Here is a 22,142-nt window from a genome sequence, read left to right as displayed (position 1 = left end):
AAATATGTAAGAAACCGACCATGTACAAGCAATAACTGATAGATATCATTCCCAATACAATCTTCACTTTAAATTTCCAATATTTTGTGACCAAATTCTATTTAATAAAGGGAAATATTGTCATAACTTTAAGGAAAACTTAAGGATTTTGTAAGAATTCTAAGTTTTTTACAACTGTTTAACTTTAAAAATGACTGCTATCATGCAACATAAGCACTGAGAAAACTGAGTTTCATTTACACAATGAATCATGTTTTCTATGATTAATAAGAAGTTAAGCTTTTATGAACACTGTGCATTGACAACAGACCACCAGGAGGCACTAGGGAGCTCCTTTACAGAGGGAGTGCTGTTACAGGATGTTCCTGATGCTGCAGTGTCATGGTTTAATGTGTGTGTGTGTGTAAATGTGTAAAAACTCTGCATAGCAAAGCTTTATTTACTTAATTTTTGTCTCATGACTAAAGCAAAAGTCCTTCACGCTGCAACAAGGATATCAAGTTTAGACACATTGTGATGTTTGTCACTCAGAGCTGTTGTTGTTAGAGTAAACAAAAAAGAAACAACACAACAACACTGATGTCATACCTTTTTCAACTGTTTTGGCTAAAGTACCCCCTTTCTCTTATTTCTGAATCCAAGTACCCCCTATGTTCGACTATAGAGCATAATGATGGAATAAACGAGTAATGAGACACATTTTAAAGAATCTCATTCTGTAAATAATTGGAAAAGAAAATGTATTTAGTGCAGCAGTTTTCAACTTTTTTTTGGATAGAGACCCCATTTTGATATCAAGAATTTTCTGGTGACCCCAAAGACATGTTTTTCTTGTAGAATTAGTTTTTGATCATGTTTGAGCTCAAATAAAAAATCCCTTTACTGCATTTTAGTTGAACTCGATCCACAAAGCGAAAGAATAGAAATACTGTTGATTAAGATTTTTTTTTTTTTTTTTTTTAATAAAAAAAACAAAGATTAATAATTAAAAAGTTTCAAAAATCTATTTTTATTTTTCAAAAATTTCAGGTGATTTAGATTTATTTCTATAGTTTTTTTTATAATTTACGGTCATCTCATGTCTAGCGAGGGACCAAGACTGAAACTTTATTTTAGGGGTGCCCTGATCCGACATCGATACCGGACATCGATCCGATATCAGCCTGAAAAAAGAAGTACCCCCTGTAGTGCCATCCCGTACCCCTAGGGGTACACCTACCCCCATTTGAGAAACACTGCCTTAAGGTATACTAAAAACATTGCTTAAAGTAACTCCCAATCAGGCTCCCACTAACATGAAAACCAATTAAGTTAAAGTGTCCACTGACATCATCAGATATAAGTCCTGACAAAGGCTATAAAAGCCTCTTTACACACACTCACTGGCACACTTGGCAGGTGACGTCAGACTGCAGGCCTCCAGTGAAGATTTGGTCGATGATGCAGTTGCAGTGGTTGGGGTTGTTGGCTTTCTTCCCGTTGTCATCTGCGTGATTGGAATTGCAAAAAAAACAAGAATGCAGGAGTTGATGCTGCTACACGCACTCACTCACTCTGAGGGGGTGGATCGCTTCTAAATTTATGCGCACCAGTCTAACGCACGCATAGCTGCCTGCCTAACTTTTACTAAACTTACCTAATTTCAGTAGTTAGGTGTAGTGGTAGGTGTGGTGTGAGTGAAGCTATAGCGATCAGGTGACCTTCACTATGTAGCAATGTCTACGTAACACTTAGAAAAAATTGTTAGGTGTGCAGGCGTATACACGCGTGCAAGTGTGTGAGTGTTGTATCCTGTCCAATCGCAGCAACGATCTGACTCAGAGCATAACACTACAGTCACTACCACTCTACGGACGGGTGTAGTGACAGACTGTAACCGGAATAAATGGTGGTCCGTTATACACACTCACATACCTGCACGCGTGTATGTGTGTAAGCGCCTAATATTTTTCTAAGTGTTTACATGTCACATAGACGGTGCAACATAGTGAAGCGCGTCTGATCCCAATCGCTTCACTCACGCCACACCTGCGTCTACATGTGACTGATCAATTTATGTTTGTTAAGTGTACATCCAGGTGTAGCGTAGGTGTGCATACGCTTTAATGTGTATGTACATTAAAGCGTATGCAGACGTATTATCACGTTAACACGTCTGCAAGCACACATGCAGAAGTGACTTGTGCATTGTGCCCGTGTACTAGGAATGTGCGATATTTTATCGTTAATGATTTATCGTCAAAAATATTCTCACCGCTAAGAATTAGTCATCCCACGATATAAATGATAAATTCCCCTGTCGGAAATTAGAGAGGGCCACGGGCCATTTGTCCCTCAATTTAGCTAAGAATGCCCAAAAAAAACACGTTCTATGGGCCAAAACTGCCTGTTTGTTGTCAACAACTTATTATTCTCTGGAGCAAAACGTTGTTTACGGAAGCTCTGACGTGCACCGCCACCGCCTTCCTCACACACCACCGTCTGTGTGAGTGAGGTGCACGTCTCAGCTACCAGAAGCTACTGTGCTGCGATACATCACGGACCGCTACTTGGTTAAGACCAGATAACCATCCAACAAAGTGAACCAATCCAAGTTCCTCCATCAGATCCACTCAAAGTTCCACAAACGCGGGTACAGAGATGAACCTCTAGCAACGATTATGAACTGGAAACTCAACTAAAGCTAACTATGCTAAGCTAACATACTGACACACAGACTGGGCTAAGGGCTAATGCTAACCACTCCATATAAGGAATAATAGACGAAATAAAAAGAACACGTCTAACTGTCATAAAGCCACAGGCAGCTATCGACTTGTTTATGGTCATATTTAACACTTGTTTGGAAAGATAAAAGCTAAACATGTGTGAAATAAATGTCAGCATAAATATTAATGTGACCATTAATCCGTCCCAATTTGTGAAACGCAATATTTTTTTAATGTAAGGAACCTGTTTACACCAAGTTGTGATTTTTTTTATTTATAGTTTTTTGTGATTTTTATCGTTATCGTGATAAATACCAGAAATGATCGGGAAATTTTTTTTTGTCAATATCGTACATCCCTACCGAGTACCCAACCTAAGTCTATGGGAAATGTAGATCAGACGTGCAGACTCTTCACTCCACGTGGGCTCTGACCTTTGCAGTGTCTGTGCAGAACATCCAGCGCTGCGATGAGGAACTCGTGGGCGTCCTGCTGCTCGTAGCCGGCGAGGTGACGGGCGTGAGTCCACACCAGGTGGAGAAGGCGGAACGGGATGTGAGGCGAACGGTGGCCGGAATAAAACTGGAGAGGAACAGAGTGTGTGAGTCATTGGCTGAAGTGATTAATGATGTAAAATCATATCGTTATCAATTCTAACAGTGTTACAGTGACGACAACACATCATAGTCGAGTACGTCATCATTGCAAAGGAAAAGAACATTTACACAGGAATATAAGCTTGAAAATGTGGGAAATTTTCTAAAATATGAATTATTTGTAGGAGCCATTTATTTGAAATTAATAAAAAATTGAAATTAACCTTAAATAATGGCATCATAACCAAAAATAAATATTTGCATTCATTCAAAACACAACATGTCAACTAGGGTTGCAAAATTCTGGGAATTTTCAAAGTTTGAAACTTTCCATTAAAATTCATGGTAACTTTTCAAAGTTTTACGATGGCCCTTAACAAAGATGTTGAATACAGTTAGGAAAATATATTTTAACAAGTAATTTAAAATTAATCCCAAATTGGAAATACAAAAAATTTATATTTTTGAATATCCACAAATATTTCCTTATAAACAGAAATTTTCCGTCACTTTGCATCATTTATTTGTACAGCTCATGTGATCAGTGGCAATGCCTAAAATAATTATTAAATTACATTAATTTATTATTCTAATTTACAGGAAATGTTTTTTTTAAATTAAAATATTCTGGAATGATGTAACTATTAAAAACACCTTGACAGAAACTCAACCTTCTGTTTATTCAAACGACTCTATTGGATCAAACCTTCATGTTTTTGGACAACAGTAATAAACAAGTGTTCCTGTAAGAAACCCACACATGCTCTACACGGTAAACCACCGATAAATACTTTAGAAAGCTCGTTTAGTGTTGTGTCATAATGTTCTGATACATAATGTGAAGTGCTGATGAATAAAGACATGTTGGTCACCTCCTGGAACAGCTGCGACATCTCACACACTAAGCACGAGTTACTCTGCATTTCACACTTGTGTCGGTCGGACAGGAAGAAGTCACGCAGCAGCGGCGTGTGCGTCAGCGCCTGGACGATGCAGTTCATGAAGCACGTGTTCCCCAAGTTGATAAGACCTCGAAGGCCTGAGGGGAGAGAACAATAGTCAGTCATTAAATAAGAATAAAAACAATGCGATTTTCATTGAACAGACGAAAACAGCAAAAAGATCATCATAATTATAGCATCTGCTCTCCTGTGTGCACATTAGCCACTGCAGCTCAAATGCTAAAAGTTATATTAATTCTAATAAAAAGGTGTCTGAATACTCGGTGGTTTGCAGTTTTTGGGTCATAACATAATCATATGTTTCTGTACAAAAGCACCAGCATAACAGTAAGTAAGAATTTGTTGTATTAATACTTTAAAGCAGAAATTAATTGGCTTTTTGGGTAAAAGTGAAATTCAATAGGTGGAGCAAAAACTAGCGCTATAGAACTAGAGCGAAACACCTGATAGTTTGTCAATTAGTATTCATTTATATATTAAAATAATTGAAAATGCTCTATTTCAAGCAATTTTTCATGAAGTCTAAATGTCACAAGCACACACATTTGAACACATTTATTTATTCTCTTTTTTTTTTAAATCTCAGGATTAAGAATAATTCTGGCCAAAGGAAAAAAAAAAAAAAAAAAAAAAAAAAAACTTATGTAGAATTTCCATTGACACATTATCATGGTCTCGTCAATCCAAGATTCCCTTCATCCACCGCCCACATTAAGCACAACAAATGTTGCACCACTTGCGGTGATCATACAGTGAAATAATGACATGTTACATTTGTCATTTCACACTGAAGCATTAAAGCTGAAAATTCTGCATTATTGCTTTATGGGTAAAACTACTTCGAATATTTCATGCAAATTTATTCCGATTAAAAGTCAATGATGTGACGCCTAAAATGTTCTGTCCAACTGCATTTCTTTCAGTTAAAAATGATTATTTAAATGCATAAAAAGATATATTAATATATGAAATGAAAAAAAATCACATTACTTTTTTTGTATTTTATTCAGTTAATTAAAGTCTATAAAATTATGAAAAAATCAATTCAAATTAATTTTCTGCCATATTAGGCATGTTTTCCTCAGTGTTTTGCAGGCCTCTATTTTTATTTTCACCATAATATCCATTCAAACTTTCTCCGATTATGCTTATTTTATCAAATCATATCATGCAGTGGGAATCCTCATACGTCACTGATCACTGACCGATTGTGCAGTTGGAGGTGATTCTCCGTCTTTTGGGGTTGTGTCGGAGCAGCTCCAGTTCTCTCTTTGTTGGCTCCCAAGTGGAGTATTTCTCCCCAGTGCCTGGATTACAATACACAAGAAGTACAACGTCCAACAATGAGCACATACACATACAACAAAGGTGAGGAAATGGATTCTGTTGATGAGGCAACACGGTCGACTACAATCAGCTTTAAAACTCTTGTTAGTCAGTTTAATGCTGTTAACACCTCCACTAACAAATTAATTAATGTATAGTATAAACTTTCCATTGAAAAGAACAGAGTTAAGGCAGATTTGTCAGAATGTTCGCAGTTCATAACTGATTAATTAATGTGTTTATTTGACCATTAAAATAGATTCCAGAACAAAGACCCAAAAATGACATAATTACAAAAACACATTGATTGCACTAATATGTTAAGGTTTCATTTATTCATATACAACTTTCCACGAAATTAGATCTCCTGACATGCCAACTGTCAGTCTTCCTCGGAGGCATCTAGTGATTGCGTTGATGTATCCCTACGAGTTCTTTCATAAGAAAAGCATTAAAGTATCTAGTGATCGCTTTCATATGTTTCTGAGTTATTTCTGGGCGTGGCCAATCTAAGAGTTCTCCCAGGTTGCCCCCCCACTATCAAATACATCAAAGCAATCAGTAGATGCCTCTGAGGATGACTGACAGTTGGAAATCAAAACATGTCAGGGGATATAATTACCTGAAGAAAAAATTGCTTTCTGAAAAAATGAAACCATAACATTATTTAAAAAAAAAAAAACAAACAAAGACAATATCAACTTGCTGGACTTATTACATATTATGTAAACATTTTGTTGCATGTATCAAACGTTATGTCTTTAGTTATTAGTTTTTGTTTGGTATGCGTGGGCAGATTCATTCTTACAATGTAAGATCATTTAAAAGTGTGGTATGGATAAGGGTGAGTAATAAAAGCATGGCTGCAGCCCACGTCTTTATCAGTGAGTGGAAATATTATTATTTTAATTTATCAATGTGTAAATCTCTCTGTATTTCTGTGTGGTACTACTTTGTGTTAAAGAAGTGGAAGAATCACTGACACTGACTGAAATCAACGGTGTAGTAATTCAACGTGAACAACTCATTGATGCTGTACGACGGTAACAACTTCAACTTCCTTCTGCTGTTTATGAATAATATGGCAGCCATTTATAAACAATGCATCTTTTTCAAAAGTGATGCAATGATTCCTCGAGGTTCTCAAATACCTCAATAAAAAAAAAATGTAAAAATGATTTATGATTTTTTTCTGCTTAGAAGCCTTGTTTATTTAACATGCCTGCATTTTTCATCTTAGGTTGACAAAAATCTTTATGCGACAAATATGCATTTTCTTCCCCTTCTCTATAATGCATTATATGTATGTAATAAATAAATGTAATTTTTACATGAAAAGAAACAAATCGGTATTATTATTATTCATTTTTATGAACCGCCACCTTAACGTGGTGGAGGGGTTTGAGTACCCGAATGATCCTGGGAGCTATGTTGTCGGGGGCTTAATGTCCCTGGTAGGGTCTCCCAAGGCAAACAGGTCCCAGGTGACGGGTCCGACCAAGAGCGGTTCAATAGCCATGTATGAAAAATCAAAATCAAAGGAAGTTCACGTCGCCCGGATTGGCGCTACCGGGGCCCCACCTTGGAGCCAGGCCCGGGGTTGGGGCTCGAGTGCGAGCGCCTGGTGGCCGGGGCTTTGCCCACGGGCCCCGGCCGGGCAGAGCCCGAAAGGACGACGTGGGCCCGCCCTCCCGTAGGCCCACCACCCGCAGGAGGGATCATACGAGGCCGGTGCAGTGTGGATCGGGCAGTCGTCCAGGGCGGGGGCCTTGGCGATCTGATCCCCGGCTACAGAAGCTAGCGTTAGGGACGTGGAATGTCACCTCTCTGGCGGGGAAGGAGCCTGAGCTTGTGTGCGAGGTGGAGAAGTTCGGACTAGATATAGTCGGTCTCGCCTCGACACATAACAAGGGCTCTGGAACCAGCCTTCTCGACAGGGATTGGACTCTCTTCTACTCTGGAGTCGCCAACGGTGAGAGACGCTATACTTCTTGCCCCCCGACTTAGTGCCTGTACGTTGGAGTTTACCCCGGTGGACGAGAGGGTAGCCTCCCTCCGCCTTCGGGTGGGGGGACGGATCCTGACTGTTGTTTGTGCCTATGGGCCAAACGGCAGCTCGGAGTATCCACCCTTCTTGGATTCCTTAGAGGGAGTACTGGAGAGTGCTCCTTCTGGGGATTCCCTCGTTCTGCTGGGGGACTTCAACGCTCACGTTGGCAGCGACAGTGAGACCTGGAGGGGCGTGATTGGGAGGAACGGCCCCCCTGATCGGAACCCGAGCGGTGTTTTGTTGTTGGACTTCTGTGCTCGCCACAGATTGTCCATAACAAACACCATGTTCAAGCATAAGGGTGTCCATATGTGCACTTGGCACCAGGACACCCTAGGCCGCAGTTCGATGATCGACTTCGTAGTCGTGTCATCGGACTTGCGGCCGCATGTCTTGGACACTCGGGTAAAGAGAGGGGCGGAGCTGTCAACTGATCACCACCTGGTGGTGAGTTGGCTCCGATGGCGGGGGAGGATGCCGGTTAGACCTGGCAGACCCAAACGTATAGTGAGGGTCTGCTGGGAACGCCTGGCAGAGTCTCCCGTCAGAAGGAGCTTCAACTCCCACCTCCGGGAAAACTTCAACCATGTCTCGGAGGAGGCGGGGGACATTGAGTCCGAGTGGGCCATGTTCCGTGCCTCTGTTGCTGAGGCGGCTGATCAGTGCTGTGGCCGCAAGGTAGTCGGTGCCTGTCGTGGCGGCAATACCCGAACCCGTTGGTGGACACCGGGGGTGAGGGATGCCGTCAAGCTGAAGAAGGAGTCCTACTGGGCCTTTTTGGCCTGTGGGACTCCGGAGGCAGCAGACAGGTACCGACGGGCCAAGCGGAGCGCAGCCACGGCGGTCGCCGAGGCAAAAGCCCGGACATGGGAGGAGTTTGGTGAGGCCATGGAGAACGACTTCCGGACGGCTTCGAAGAGATTCTGGACCACTATCCGGCGTCTCAGGAGGGGGAAGCAGTGCACCGTCAACACTATGTATGGTGCGGATGGTGCGCTGCTGACCTCGACTCGAGACGTTGTGGATCGGTGGGGGGAATACTTCGAAGACCTCCTCAATCCCACCGACACGCCTTCCAATCAGGAAGCAGGGCCCAGGGACCCGAGAGTGGGCTCTCCTATCTCTGGGGCTGAGGTTGCCGAGGTGGTTAAAAAGCTCCTCGGTGGCAAGGCTCCGGGGGTGGATGAGATCCGCCCGGAGTTCCTCAAGGCCCTGGATGTTGTGGGGCTGTCATGGCTGACACGACTCTGCAACATCGCGTGGACATCGGGGGCAGTGCCTCTGGATTGGCAGACTGGGGTGGTCCGGTCCCCCTTTTTAAGAAGGGGGACCGGAGGGTGTGTTCCAATTATAGAGGGATCACACTCCTCAGCCTCCCCGGTAAGGTCTATTCAGGGGTACTGGAGAGGAGGGTCCGCCGGATAGTTGAACCTCGGATTCAGGAGGAGCAATGTGGTTTTCGTCCTGGCCGTGGAACTGTGGACCAGCTCTACACCCTCAGCAGGGTCCTTGAGGGGTCATGGGAATTTGCCCAACCAGTCCACATGTGTTTTGTGGACTTGGAAAAGGCATTTGACCGTGTCCCTCGGGGATTCCTGTGGGGGGTCCTCCGGGAGTATGGGGTATCGGACCTCCTGATAGGAGCTGTTCGTTCCCTGTATGACCGGAGTCAGAGTCTGGTCCGCATTGCCGGCAGTAAGTCGAAATCGTTTCCGGTGAGGGTTGGACTCCGCCAGGGCTGCCCTTTGTCACCGATTCTGTTCATAACTTTTATGGACAGAATTTCTAGGCGCAGTCAGGGCGTTGAGGGGGTCCGGTACGGGGGCCTCAGTATTGCATCACTGCTTTTCGCAGATGATGTGGTCCTGTTGGCTCCAACATACCGTGACCTTCAACTCTCACTGGATCGGTTCGCAGCCGAGTGTGAAGCGGCCGGAATGAGAATCAGCACCTCCAAATCCGAGTCCATGGTTCTCGACCGGAAAAAGGTGGAGTGCCTTCTCCGGGTTGGAGATGAGGTTCTGCCCCAGGTGGAGGAGTTCAAGTACCTCGGGGTCTTGTTCACGAGTGAGGGAAGGATGGAGCGAGAGATCGACAGGCGGATTGGTGCGGCGTCTGCAGTGATGCAGAGTCTGCACCGGTCCGTCATTGTGAAAAGGGAGCTGAGCCGAAAAGCAAAGCTCTCGATTTACAGGTCGGTCTACGTTCCAACCCTCACCTATGGTCATGAACTTTGGGTCATGACCGAAAGAACAAGATCACGGGTACAAGCGGCCGAAATGAGTTTCCTCCGTAGGGTGGCTGGGCTCTCCCTTAGAGATAGGGTGAGAAGCTCAGTCATTCGGGAGGGGCTCAAAGTAGAGTCGCTGCTCCTCTGCATCGAGAGGAGCCAGATGAGGTGGCTTGGGCACCTAATTAGGATGCCCCCTGAACGCCTCCCTAGTGCGGCGTTCAGGGCACGTCCCTCCGGAAGGAGGCCCCGGGGAAGACCCAGGACACGCTGGAGAGACTATGTCTCTCGGCTGGCCTGGGAACGTCTCGGGGTCCCCCCGGACGAGCTGGAGGAAGTGGCCGGGGAGAGGGAAGTCTGGGCCTCCCTACTGAGGATGCTGCCCCCGCGACCCGGAAACGGCTAAGCGGGAGAAGATGGATGGATGGATTTTTATGTTGATTTGAATACTGGAATGATCAATACAATACCTGATTACTAGAGCAGTGTAGTGTGGCATACCTTGCATTTTCCAAGCTTTCCTTTGTTCCTCTTTGGCGATCTGTTCCATGTCTTTGTCATAAATGTAGTCTTGGCACATGAAGCAGTAGATGCCGCCGTACAGCAGGTCAATAGCTGCAAAACAACAAGCGTCCATTCAAACACTGTCATATACCAGTAGTGTACGTTTCATTTAATGTCATTTAATGATCTCCTCTAGTGTTTTGTGTTGCAATGCTGCTGTGATGTTGGATGGATGTCTAAAGACAACTCTAAAGAAGGATCTGACTAGGGCTGCACAATCAATCGAATTTTAATCGTGATCACGATTTTGGTTGCCGCGATTAAATAAACCAGATCGTCTGCAATATTAAAGCAACACTGTAACTTTCAGTCGGGCCAGCCTCTCTTGTCTTTTGATTGTGTGTGTAGACAGTAGTTGACCTGTTGGTTGAAGAGAGATCATTGATTCACTATTAAAGAAAAGTAAAGTTAGTTTAATGTAAGTCAGAATCTGTCACTTGTGTGAAATACCTGAAGTAACTGAAGCGATTAGATTACATTGAAATCAATGTAAATGACGCTACCTCAAGTTATCCCCCCTCAAGCGACGTGACTTGCGTGATTTGAGCGACGAGGTCAAGCACAACCTTGTTGCTCAAAGTTGAAAAATGTGAACTTTTTAAGCGACTTCAAGCGACAACTCTCCCGTCCTTCACTGTCTGTAGAGCCGAGGCAACAGCCCCTTCCTTCCGCTACAGTGAGACGGCTACAGCAGAGGGCTGTACTACACTTCCTCAATTTATCGGGGCAAAATAAAGTGATTAACTTCTTGAATAGGTCTACATTCTGAGTGAACTCATCCTTTAGTAACTCCATAAGTTGATCATTTAAACCGTAAAAGCGGAGCAGTCTATGATAAGTGATCAGACCTCTCTCTCTCTCATCTGGTACCACTCGCACGGACGCACACACACACGCACACTTTTACTTCCCTAGTCAACGCGTCAGTGGAGCGATGAAGTGATGAGTGACCAAAAAGCACCACTTAGTGAAAAATAGCAGTGAAAGCCTTAGCTCCATGAGTACATCTGAGCCTGTGGTCACGTGACTGCAATAAAGTGAAACGTTCTCCAGGCATTCTCCAGGTCACATGACCTGGCCAAAGACGGTCCGTTTCCTCCAAACTTACATAGTCGGTATTTCAAGAGGGAAGCCCCACTCGGAGCATTGATACTGTCAAGTGCTGTATATTAGCCTGAGGAATCATTTAAAATAACTCATATGCATCAACTCTTTAGGTTACAAAGTCTGCGGTGTGGCTTTAACATTTAAATGTGGGCTCTGCTGCATATCTAACCAGGCACTTTCTCAAGCATTAGCCAGTGACAGCTTTAAGTCATTTGGTGGATTGATGAGAGTTGTGAGCTAAAGCTTCATTTTGCACAGTAAACTGTTCATATATTGTTTTTTAAAGTAGTGCAATAGAAATACATGTTTTTTTAACATGATAAATAATTGTCATCATAATTGTGATAACAATACTGATCAAAATAATCGTGATTATCATTTTGGACATAATCATGCAGCCTGAGATCTGACCAACCAATGAGAATGGCAAAGATGCTAAGTCATTCGTACTGATTTAAGCTGGTCAAAAATGACTTGGAGACTGAATGAAAGCCCATTGAAGGTGTTCACATTGGTAAACCTTTCCCTCTTTAGATGTGTGTGAGTCACCTATTGAATCATTAAAAACAAAAGAAAGACACGTGAAAGTTTTCAAGCGAAAGGTTTTCTTACCTTCTGTTTATTTAGCATCTTTTTATTATTTTTTTTACAACTAGGTGTCACGTCAAATAGTAAAATAGAAACAAATAAATCACATCCTGTCCATTATTGCTCAGAAATGTTGAAATTCACAGTCAGTGGGAATAAATGTTGTTGTAACGTGGCTCTTTAAGACAAAACTACACATATTTCAATAGAAACAGCGAGATGATAAAGCAAACATTGGAGAGAAAGCACGGTGGTGTATGAGCTGTGAGTGAAAACGGATTCAATGCAGACACTCAGTGTGTCACTGACTCAGGCTCAGACACACACTTTGATCTTTGACAATTCTCCGTTGTTCTGAGTTACTGCTCAAGCTCAGTTGGACCCCCTGTTGAGTGTGTGTGCGTGTGTGTGAGAATTTTTCATTCTCACACACACACACACACTGAGTGTAACTCTGGGATTAATTAGGTTAGCAGCTGATTTGGATGTAGGATCCATCTTAAACACACACAGAAAGCCGTTAGAAGAAGAAGCTGATCCTTACAGACTTATGAGGCAGTAATTAAGTCGTCTTTAAAGAACCCTTGTGGAATTAGCCTCTATTAATCATTAAACCCTGGCCCCTCCTACTACTTCCCTTGTTTCCTTTCATTATTTCCCATTTTTGCCTTTCTTCTTCTCTCATATCTACCCACTCTTCCACCCTGTCTCCATCCTCTTGTTACCATGGTTACCCTGCCAAGACCCTTCGGATATTCACAATTTGTCTAATTGTGCTTTACACCATCATGGCTTCGTCCCTACTCTCTCTCTTGTCGCCTTCCTTTCTTTTTATACCTTCTATCTTTGTTCTGCCTTCCGTACCTGCAGGCTGCGAGGCTGGTTGTTATGGCAACAGCAAACAGGTATCTACAGGTTAGAAAGCAGGTGAGGAAGGAAGGGACTGATTCCTTCGCCGTTTCACTTCCTACTGCTTTCCCAAGTCCCTTTTCTTTGTGAATGAGTTGCATGTTGAAACATTTCTTACTGTTTTAAGTTACTGCTAGTTTTTCTTATTATCTTCCCTATAATTAAAGGGAAACAAATAATAATAATAATAATAATAATAATAATAATAATAATAATAATAATAATAGTGAAACCATGAATATTCTGTATTTAAGAGAATCAGTACATTTGAAGTCACTCGCAGTTTGAGAAAGGTTGGTGACCCCTGCTTTAGAAACTCAGATTCAGACGTTATTTAAATGTACATTTCTGAATTTAATACTTTAATTCAAAGTTTTAAACGTTTACATATTAAATAAATAAAAGGTTATGAAACTGGATCTAGGATTATTCTCACTTTTTGTATATAGATTTTTTATGAGCAGCTTCCTCCTTCCTCCTTTTGTTTGGTTACTTTGCAGCTTCACTCTGAAATAATGGGGTTATTTCTGAGCAATGCTTTGGCTATTACAGGCTACGCTGATTCCCTGTGTGGGAGTCTTAAGGATGAAAACAGATAACTGCTGGCAAAGTTCAGCAAACGCCCACCCCTTTGTGCTGATGTGGAGCTCAAACCTATATTCCCCTTTCCACTTTGTGGCGGGGGATAATAATAACTCGAACAGCAATAGCAATATATATACCCTGTAAATTTCAGAACCCTCATCATAATACTTCAGCTGAAATGAATGTTTGTTGTTTATGTTCTAATAAGCCACACCCACTTTTATGAATCACGATTAACTTCGAGATATGGCCTCAGGAACAACCCAGGGTCATACCAACCAAACTTGGTAAAAATTGGTCTTGACAGTTAAGAAATATAAATATCCCATATTTGCAGCGCTCCCTAGTGGTCTACATTATTCAAATTTGGCGCATACCCTTTCAGTCACATGCCAACCAAGGATCTCAGATTTGGTGTTGTTTGCATATCTTGGTAAAAATAAATGCTAACAGTATGCATTTTTATAGCTTGCTAGAAAAACTTTATTTGTTAATAATTTGCGCTTACTACAAGTATTAGAAAAAACAAGAAGACATAATCCCCCGCCCGATTGGTTCTCATTAACTCACAACCTTTTCCTAAATATCCTAAATCTAACTTAGAGGTATACATAAGAAAATATTATCACATCAGAATATGAAATGACAAACTATATTAAACAATTTCTAAGAAAATCTGTCCCCATTGAAGATACCTCAAACAGAGTAAAAAAAACAGAACAAGGGCAATAACTCTGGAAAAAAATAATTGTGTGCTTCTCATTTTCGAACTCCATCAGGGTATTACAGTATTACCCTGAAGCCACACAACAAATTTAGTTATCCTATCTTAAACAGTTTCTGAGAAAAGTCACCTTTAAAGGCACCCCCCTTCCACATTTGTGGAAGAGGATAATAATAAAAATGATAAAATATTTTATTCTGTCATATTTTTGTCTTGCATAGTTTATGTAGCATAAAAGATCCTAAATATGTGATCCACTTCAAGTCTCTAAACTGTGTATTGTTGCTTTACTAGTGCATGACTACAAATTCACATGAAATCTGTAGTCAATGACGCGACTGTGTTTTTGATCACGTTACATGTCATACCACATACATCATACAGCTCCAAACCATTGACTCGCAGTGAGCGACTGGTGGGCGTGTCTTACCCAGGTTATGTCTTTTACTCTTGGCGTGCTCGTGGATGTGTTTTTTGGCAAAGCAGGCGAAGAATACACAGTACAGGCAGGAGTGGAGTCTGTTGAGGTGAGCGCCGCACATGTGACAAATACATGATTTGGCCTGAAACACAAGAGGAAAAAAAAACAAGTTGGAGTTGAATATTTATTAAGGATGCATCGATCGATCGGCCGGCCGATATCAAGAAGAACCTTCTGCAATAAGTGCAATAAGTCTGTGAGAACAACTGACCTGTACCATGTTAATTTTATTCATTACCTGTTGACTTTTGAAAATATTACACATGCTGCATATCATTTTTTGTAGAATGTTTTGCTTTTGTCCTGTAAACTGTTGAAAGTTATCTTTAGATTTAGAATTTTACGTTTAAATATCCACAAAACTGATGTATTTGGACATTTTTTTCTTTTTGCACTACAAGGAAACCTAAAGCTCAGGACACTTTATTAATAGTTTAAGATGTTTTGTTAGTTTATCCTGTAGATTATTATAGAGCTTTTCATAATCGATGAATCAATAAATAAATGTATCAGATTTTTTCTTTTATAAAAACATATCAGAAGGATACAGTTATCTGATATTCATTGTGTGATGTGTATTTGAAAAATAATAATATTTAAAAAAATAAATAAATAAACAGAATATCAATCAGTTTTGTTTTGGTTTTTTTTTAGCAATTACTAGACATTTCAGGTCGACCGCACATGGGGTCCTGACCCCAAGGTTGAAAAACACTGAGCTAATGTGTCATTATGCATTAACAGGTATAACATCAGGCTGGTGAACTACACACTGTTTTAAAAACTAGCACAAATGCACATTCTTATTCTACTCATGCATACGTACTCGTGTCCTCCATGCGTAAAGCGCTGCCACAGCACATGAATTATGAAAACTCCCATCAATATGCATCAGTGTTTACTTTCCACACTCATTCTTCTGGCTGTCAGGGTTACAGCTTTGAGCTTTGTCGCCTTTTCTCACATGTCGGAAAAATTGTGTCGTCTCCTTGTGCATCTTCACTGTCATCGACGTAGTGGACTCAGGCCTTAGTTTGCGATGTATACTGTACGTTCTTAGAAAAACTCTTATTCTTTTTAGATGGTATTCTTTAAGCATTTTAACCAGCTTTGCTTTTGATGCAAAATACACGATTACATTTGTTTAAATGTAGTATTGTTAAAACATGCTAAATAAAGTTATATATTTTATCCTTTTTTTTTCTTACCAAACTGTGCTGTCTTTTAAGCCTGAAAGCATTTGACTAACCATTCTTGTATTCTCTGTATTTAATTTATGTTTTTTAATCATTGAAGCTCCTACAGTGACCTTAGATACCTTGAAAGGCGACACTAAACAAAATATATTATTATTAATAATATTATTTAAAACCTTAAAAAGTTAAACACGTGCAATTCTGTTCGTCGGCGAGGTAACATACCTTGTACCTCTTTAGACATTTAACCTGAAGCCATGTACCCCCTACACCTGTACACTTAAAAAACATAATAATGTAAAGTCACATACAATGTAGCTCTACAGTGAAATTTGTCTCTGAATTGTAGCAATCCTATTGAGGAATAATATATAATAAAAAAAAGAATAATAATCTGTGAGCACACAAAAAAAAAAAATCTTATTCAGATTTATCACTCAATTTGTTTAAATAATTAGCCTACTGGCATTCTCAGTGAGAAACCAATCTCTTAAAAAAAATTTAAAAAATAACAATAAATATACCAAACATTAGTTGATTGAACATATACCAGTAATACAACATATTTATTCATCACCCTGAAACTGTGAAATACAACTTGCTGGAACTTAAATGAAAAGAGTGAAAGAGTGAGGTTGAGAGGATGAACAGCACTCTACGCAAAGTCTTGTTCATGTTTGTCAAAACTGAAAATCCCCTTTCACTTAAGTCAGTGGTGGCAAATGGCATCAAGCTAGCGTTTGGCTAGCACAAAGCAATATAGCTCACGTCATATTTGTGCTTTTTTGATGAGATTGTTTTTCTGTCACCACTAGAGGGCAGTCTTACATGATCCAATGTGGAGTTTGTGGCAATGCATGGAGGCTCCTGACTACTGCACTATTTATATTCTAGTTTCCAATAGAGATGTAACAATTCACTCAACTCCCGATACGATTCACGATACTGGGTTCACGATACGATTCTCTCACGATTTATTTTAAAAAATGGGACTGTACACAAATGACTGAAAAATATTCCTTTATTAATACTGTACTATTTTCCTTTTATTTTTCATTATCAAAAGAATCCCTTGATAAACTATTCAAAACAATGCAATTTAACTAAAAATAAATCTTGAATGAAATAAAATAAAGGAATAATACAAATGAAGAAGAAGCCTATTAATTTAAATTCTGGTTCTATAGTAAACAATGCAAAACTGCATAATAGTTATTTTTCTTTTTAAAAGTGCAACTGAAAATGTATTTTGTGCCTTAACAATTGGACTTAAAAAAAAACAGTCATTGAACTGATTTACGTCAAATATTTGTTTGGACCAGCAGAGGGTGCTGGTAACCCAGTGGTCAGTTGGCATGCAGATTCTTGCAGTGAAGAAGAGATGCTATGCTAGCAGACAGAGCTAATAGAAAAACGTGACTTTTACAGATATTCAGGTAATATTACAGATATTCTTTCGGTGCTAAAGGGGTAAGGATTCATTTATGAACATGTTTAAGAGTAGTAGGCTGGCAAAAAGAAAGTAGTAGCAGATTCTGTCCGCCACATACACTGCTGAACAAGAGAAGGGATAAATATATATGTTTAAAAAAAGTACTGCGATTCAGTTTTCACAGTATCGGTGTCAACCGTAATACCGATGAATCGATTTTTAACTGCCTTACGATTCGTTACATCCCTAGTTTCCAATGTTGTCATGCTGTTTTTTAATTTTTTCCACGTACCCGTGACAATTTGTGCACCCTACGCTGGAGAACGAGAGCAAAGGTGTCAAACTCAAGGCCAAGGGGCCAAATCTGGCCCTTTAGAGCATCAAATTAGGCTCACAAGTGTATTATTGTGTAAAAGTACCAAATAATTTAGTGGTAGATATTTGTGGAAGAACGTGAGCGAACATGGCTCAGTGGATGGTCCAATACCCGAAGGGTTGGATGTTTGAATCCCACTCTAAGCAAGTCATTGTAATTGTGTATTTGGGCAAGGCACTGACTTTACTCTTATTGCCTCGTATGAATGTGGGTGTGTGAGTGAGTGTTGGTCGGAGGGACCTCGCCTCTGTCAGTCTGCACCAGGGCAGCTATGGCTACAATAGTAGCTTACCACCACTGTGTGTGGAGTGAAAGAATAATGCACATCAATGTAAAGTCCTTTCAGTGTCTATGAAAAAGCGCTATATAAAATCCAATGCATTATTACTATTATTATCTGAAATTCACAAATTAAATTAAAACTCCACAATTCTTTTCAATGCTTATATCACATGAATGCAGTCTTTTTTTAGAAAGTGTCTATTTGTACGGTTAACGTACCGACAACCCCCGATGCTATTGGTACGTTTACCGAAGTACAAGTACGTAGCGTCTTAGGTTTAGGTTTAGTCTTAGTCACGTACCCTAAACTGACCTATGACTGACCTATCACGTGACCTTAACTGGCCAATGAGGGGCTCTACGTATGGATAGAATGTTGGTATATTGATACGGCAAACGTACGGATAGGCACTGCCCATTTTTTATGAAAGTGTCTATTAGTACGGTTGCCGTACGGACAACCCCCGGTGCTATTGGTACGGTTACCAAAGTACACGTACGTAGCGTCTTAGGGTTAGAATTAGGTTTAGAGTTAGGTTACAACCCAATATCGCAACAATTTTTAGGGTTAGGTTTAGGGTAAAGTTTAGTCTTAGTCACGCGACCTAAACTGACCTATCACGTGACCTAAACTGGCCAATGAGGGGCTCTACGTACGAATAGAATGTTGGTATATTGATATGGCAACCGTACAGCTAGCCACTGCCCATTTTTTTAATAAAAGTGTTTATTTGTACGGTTACCGTACGAACAACCCCCGGTGCTATTTGTACTGTTACCGAAGTACATGTACGTAGCATCTTAGGTTTAGAATTAGGTTTAGAGTTAGGTTATAACCCAATATCGTGACAATTTTTAGGGTTAGGGTTATGTTTAGGGTAAAATGTAGTCTTAGTCACACGACCTAAACTGGCCAATGACTGACCTATCACGTGACCTAAACTGACCATATAGGGGTGCTGCGTACTGATAGACTGTTGATATATCGATACGGCAACTGTACGGAGAGCATAGTTAATTATGGAAATAAATCTCTATCGTTATGTCTTTTTTTACTTTCTCCTGCGGGCCACAATGGAGCTTCTAAAGGGCCAGGTTTGGTCCCCAGGCCTTGAGTTGGACACAGGTGGTATAGAATAAATGATTGCGGTGATGGATTTTCCATCTAACATGACTACCCGTTAACATGCCCTAAAGCTGGCCTGCTCTGCATTGTGTGGAACTGATGTGATAGTGAAGTAAAAGCATCACCACTGCAGTGTAAACACATGCAGATTCATGCAGTGTTCACAAAACGTGTTGCCAGACTCTGGTTAAACCTGAAAAACCCCAAGACCATGATCCGGTCTATGTTTTATCCCGGAGAGGCTTTAAAAACGTGTCACACATATGCGTGCGTGTGTGTGTGTGTGTGTGTGTGTTGTCCTTGGTATGGGCGGGGAGCTGTGCACACACGCAATGCCAGCTCTCTCTCTCTCTCTCTCTCTCTCTATCACACACACAGGTTGATAGTGTGGGACATGTCTGAGTGTCAAGCACCGACATTACCTTTCGTTTTCTGGTCTCAGCCGAACCGCTCCACACAAAGCACTGATAAATGACCCTCAGGTTCTGCTTCCAGTTGTCCACTTTAAAGCTACTGACATGAGGGCAGCCCGCAGGACTCATGGCAGCCACAGCATCCGGATTATATCCTCTGTCCTCAGTGGCTACTCAAAGCATCTGGGTTCCCCACAGACGCAGAGTCCGGGACGGGGCTCCCCCGGGTAGCAGCTCAGATTAAAGGATGGCTTCGTTGAGTCGCCACAGTCTGTGTTCCGGGGCTAACTAGCCATGTTTAACTCACTATAGTTAAAATGCGCTCAGAAATGGATAGAAAAAATATTCCACTTCATGTGAGCCAGTTAAAAACGTGTTTTCAATCTTGACTGCTGTTAAATTCCTTCTTCATTTTCGTTGCATCGCATGTTAGCAGGCTAGCTAAAGTTGCTTTGCATTGGAATTTCAACAACGCCAAGACCCGCCTTATTCACCGGTGACAGCCAACCAGAAGCCAGCAATGTTTTTGATTGGCACATGCTAAGCCAATAGTTTGTGTCTGCAGAGCCGGAGACCGCACTGAGAGGGCTGTATTCTTCTTCTACGGTCATACGTTTACATCATAGACAGCGCCACTTGTACTTTTATTGCTTTATTTACCGAGTTATTAAAGGATGAGTTCACTTCAAATATAGTTAGATTTGACAAAAATACCAATTTGATATTATCTGCTTGGTGGATGTTATTAACTTTAAAAACGTTGGTAGAATATGAGGTGTATTATGTTCCTTTTATATTGTGCTTATATTATTTTTGAATAAAGAATTGACTCTAGCCAGATGCACATGCTTGTCTTTATATGTATGAACAGAGGCCCTGATTTCTACGTAATAATACCATGATGTTCTTCACAACAATTTGGGAGTGTTTAATGTTGGAAAAACATTATGTTCCAGACTGTCTACTACGGAGCCTGCCAGGGGGCATCACAAGGAAATTAATTATTGCGTTATTTGGCAATAATTCATGATAAAACAGAATAACTATTTTAAAATAACGCAATACTGTTGCAAAATAACACAATAGTTTCTACTGCACAAAAGTCGGAATCTTGGGAACCGTACGGTGCACAGACACGGTTCAGGCACCATTGGAAAGGTCTATAACGGGGGTCACCAACCTTTCTGAAACTGTGAGCTACTTCAAAGCTAGTGAATAGGCCAAAGGGCTGCCAGTTTGAAATATGCTAAATTTCCACTTTCTTTCAACTTGCAACACTTTATTTCTCTTAATGTATGCAATTGTTTCATTGTCATTACATTCCACAGAAAATCGTCATGTTCCTATTTTACTAGCCACTAACAACTTTAAATAATAACACGTTTGTACAATTCAACCATGATGTAAAATTTCCCAAAAATCCACTTTGCGTTTTTTGTACCACATCTTTTCCTTCCCTTCCCCATGATTGTGTAGCCTACAGAACTAGACTGGAGACCATTTAAAGGCCTTTGCAGGGCACCAGGTGTCTTCCATATCGAACCTCTCCACAATATTCTAATTTTCTGAGATACTCAATTTGGGGTTTTCATAATGGAAAATGTGTTATGGTCCGATGAAACCAAGGTTGAACTTTTTGGCCATAATTCCAAAAGGTATATTTGGTGCAAAAACAACACTGTTCATCACCAAAAGAACGCCATACCTACAGTGAAAGCATGGTAGTGGCAGCATCATGCTTTGGGGCTGTTTTTCATCAGCTGGAACTGGGGCCTTAGTCAAGGTGGAAGGAATTATGAACAGTTCCATATACCAGGCTGTGGTGGCAGAAAACCTTCGGGCTTCTGTTAGAAAGATGAAGATGAACTTTATCTTTCAACACGACAATGATCCTAAGCACACAGTCAAATCAACAAAAAGAATGGCTTCACCACAATAAAATGGAGGTTTTGGAAAGGCCCAGCCAGAGTCCAGACCTGAAACTGATTGAATATCTGTGGGGTGATCTGAAGAGGGCTGTGCACAGGCGATGCCCTCGCAATCGGTCAGATTTGGAGCGGTTTTGTAAAAATGAGTGTGCAAATATTGCCTCATCAACATGTGCCACAATGATAGACTCTGACCCAAAAAGACTGAGTGCTGTAATAAAAGCCAAAGGTGCTGCAACAAAGTGTTAATTTAAGGGTGTGCACATTTAGACTTAGGTTTTCCCCTTTAAAGGTTTCAATTTGCAGAAATTATTTATCTTGGTGTCATTTTTTTTTACATCACCAAAAACCCTGCATTTTAACAGGGGTGTGTAGACTTTTCACACATTATACACAAAGCATATGCGTGCAGATTAATAAAAGGTAAATATAGAATGATTAGAAATAATTGATTTCCAATTAAGATTCGATGTGCAAAATGAATGTTCCAGCATATAAATGTGTGCACGTAGTTATTTTTAAACAAAACAATATATTGCCTAAAAAAGATGTGTGTATT

General features: G+C 40.8%; 1 protein-coding gene across 1 annotated transcript in view; it reads right to left on the bottom strand.

The window, feature by feature from the left end:
* usp22 (ubiquitin specific peptidase 22) overlaps positions 1–20,135 on the bottom strand; it is a 28,555-nt gene extending 8,420 nt beyond the window's left edge. The window contains exons 1-7 of the mRNA XM_028476815.1: positions 19,665–20,135; positions 14,780–14,912; positions 10,374–10,487; positions 5,472–5,573; positions 4,177–4,343; positions 3,143–3,290; positions 1,384–1,486 (exon numbers count right to left, since the gene is read on the bottom strand). Of these exons, the coding sequence (XP_028332616.1) occupies positions 1,384–1,486; positions 3,143–3,290; positions 4,177–4,343; positions 5,472–5,573; positions 10,374–10,487; positions 14,780–14,912; positions 19,665–19,784 (887 nt within the window). The 5' untranslated portion in view covers positions 19,785–20,135. The remainder of the gene's footprint in view (positions 1–1,383; positions 1,487–3,142; positions 3,291–4,176; positions 4,344–5,471; positions 5,574–10,373; positions 10,488–14,779; positions 14,913–19,664) is intronic.
* Positions 20,136–22,142: the final 2,007 nt, after the last annotated feature.

This window comes from Gouania willdenowi, chromosome 19 (genome assembly GCF_900634775.1).
Source record: "Gouania willdenowi chromosome 19, fGouWil2.1, whole genome shotgun sequence".
Classification (NCBI taxonomy): Eukaryota; Metazoa; Chordata; class Actinopteri; order Blenniiformes; family Gobiesocidae; genus Gouania; species Gouania willdenowi.
This window is presented reverse-complemented; position numbering and strand designations above follow the sequence as displayed.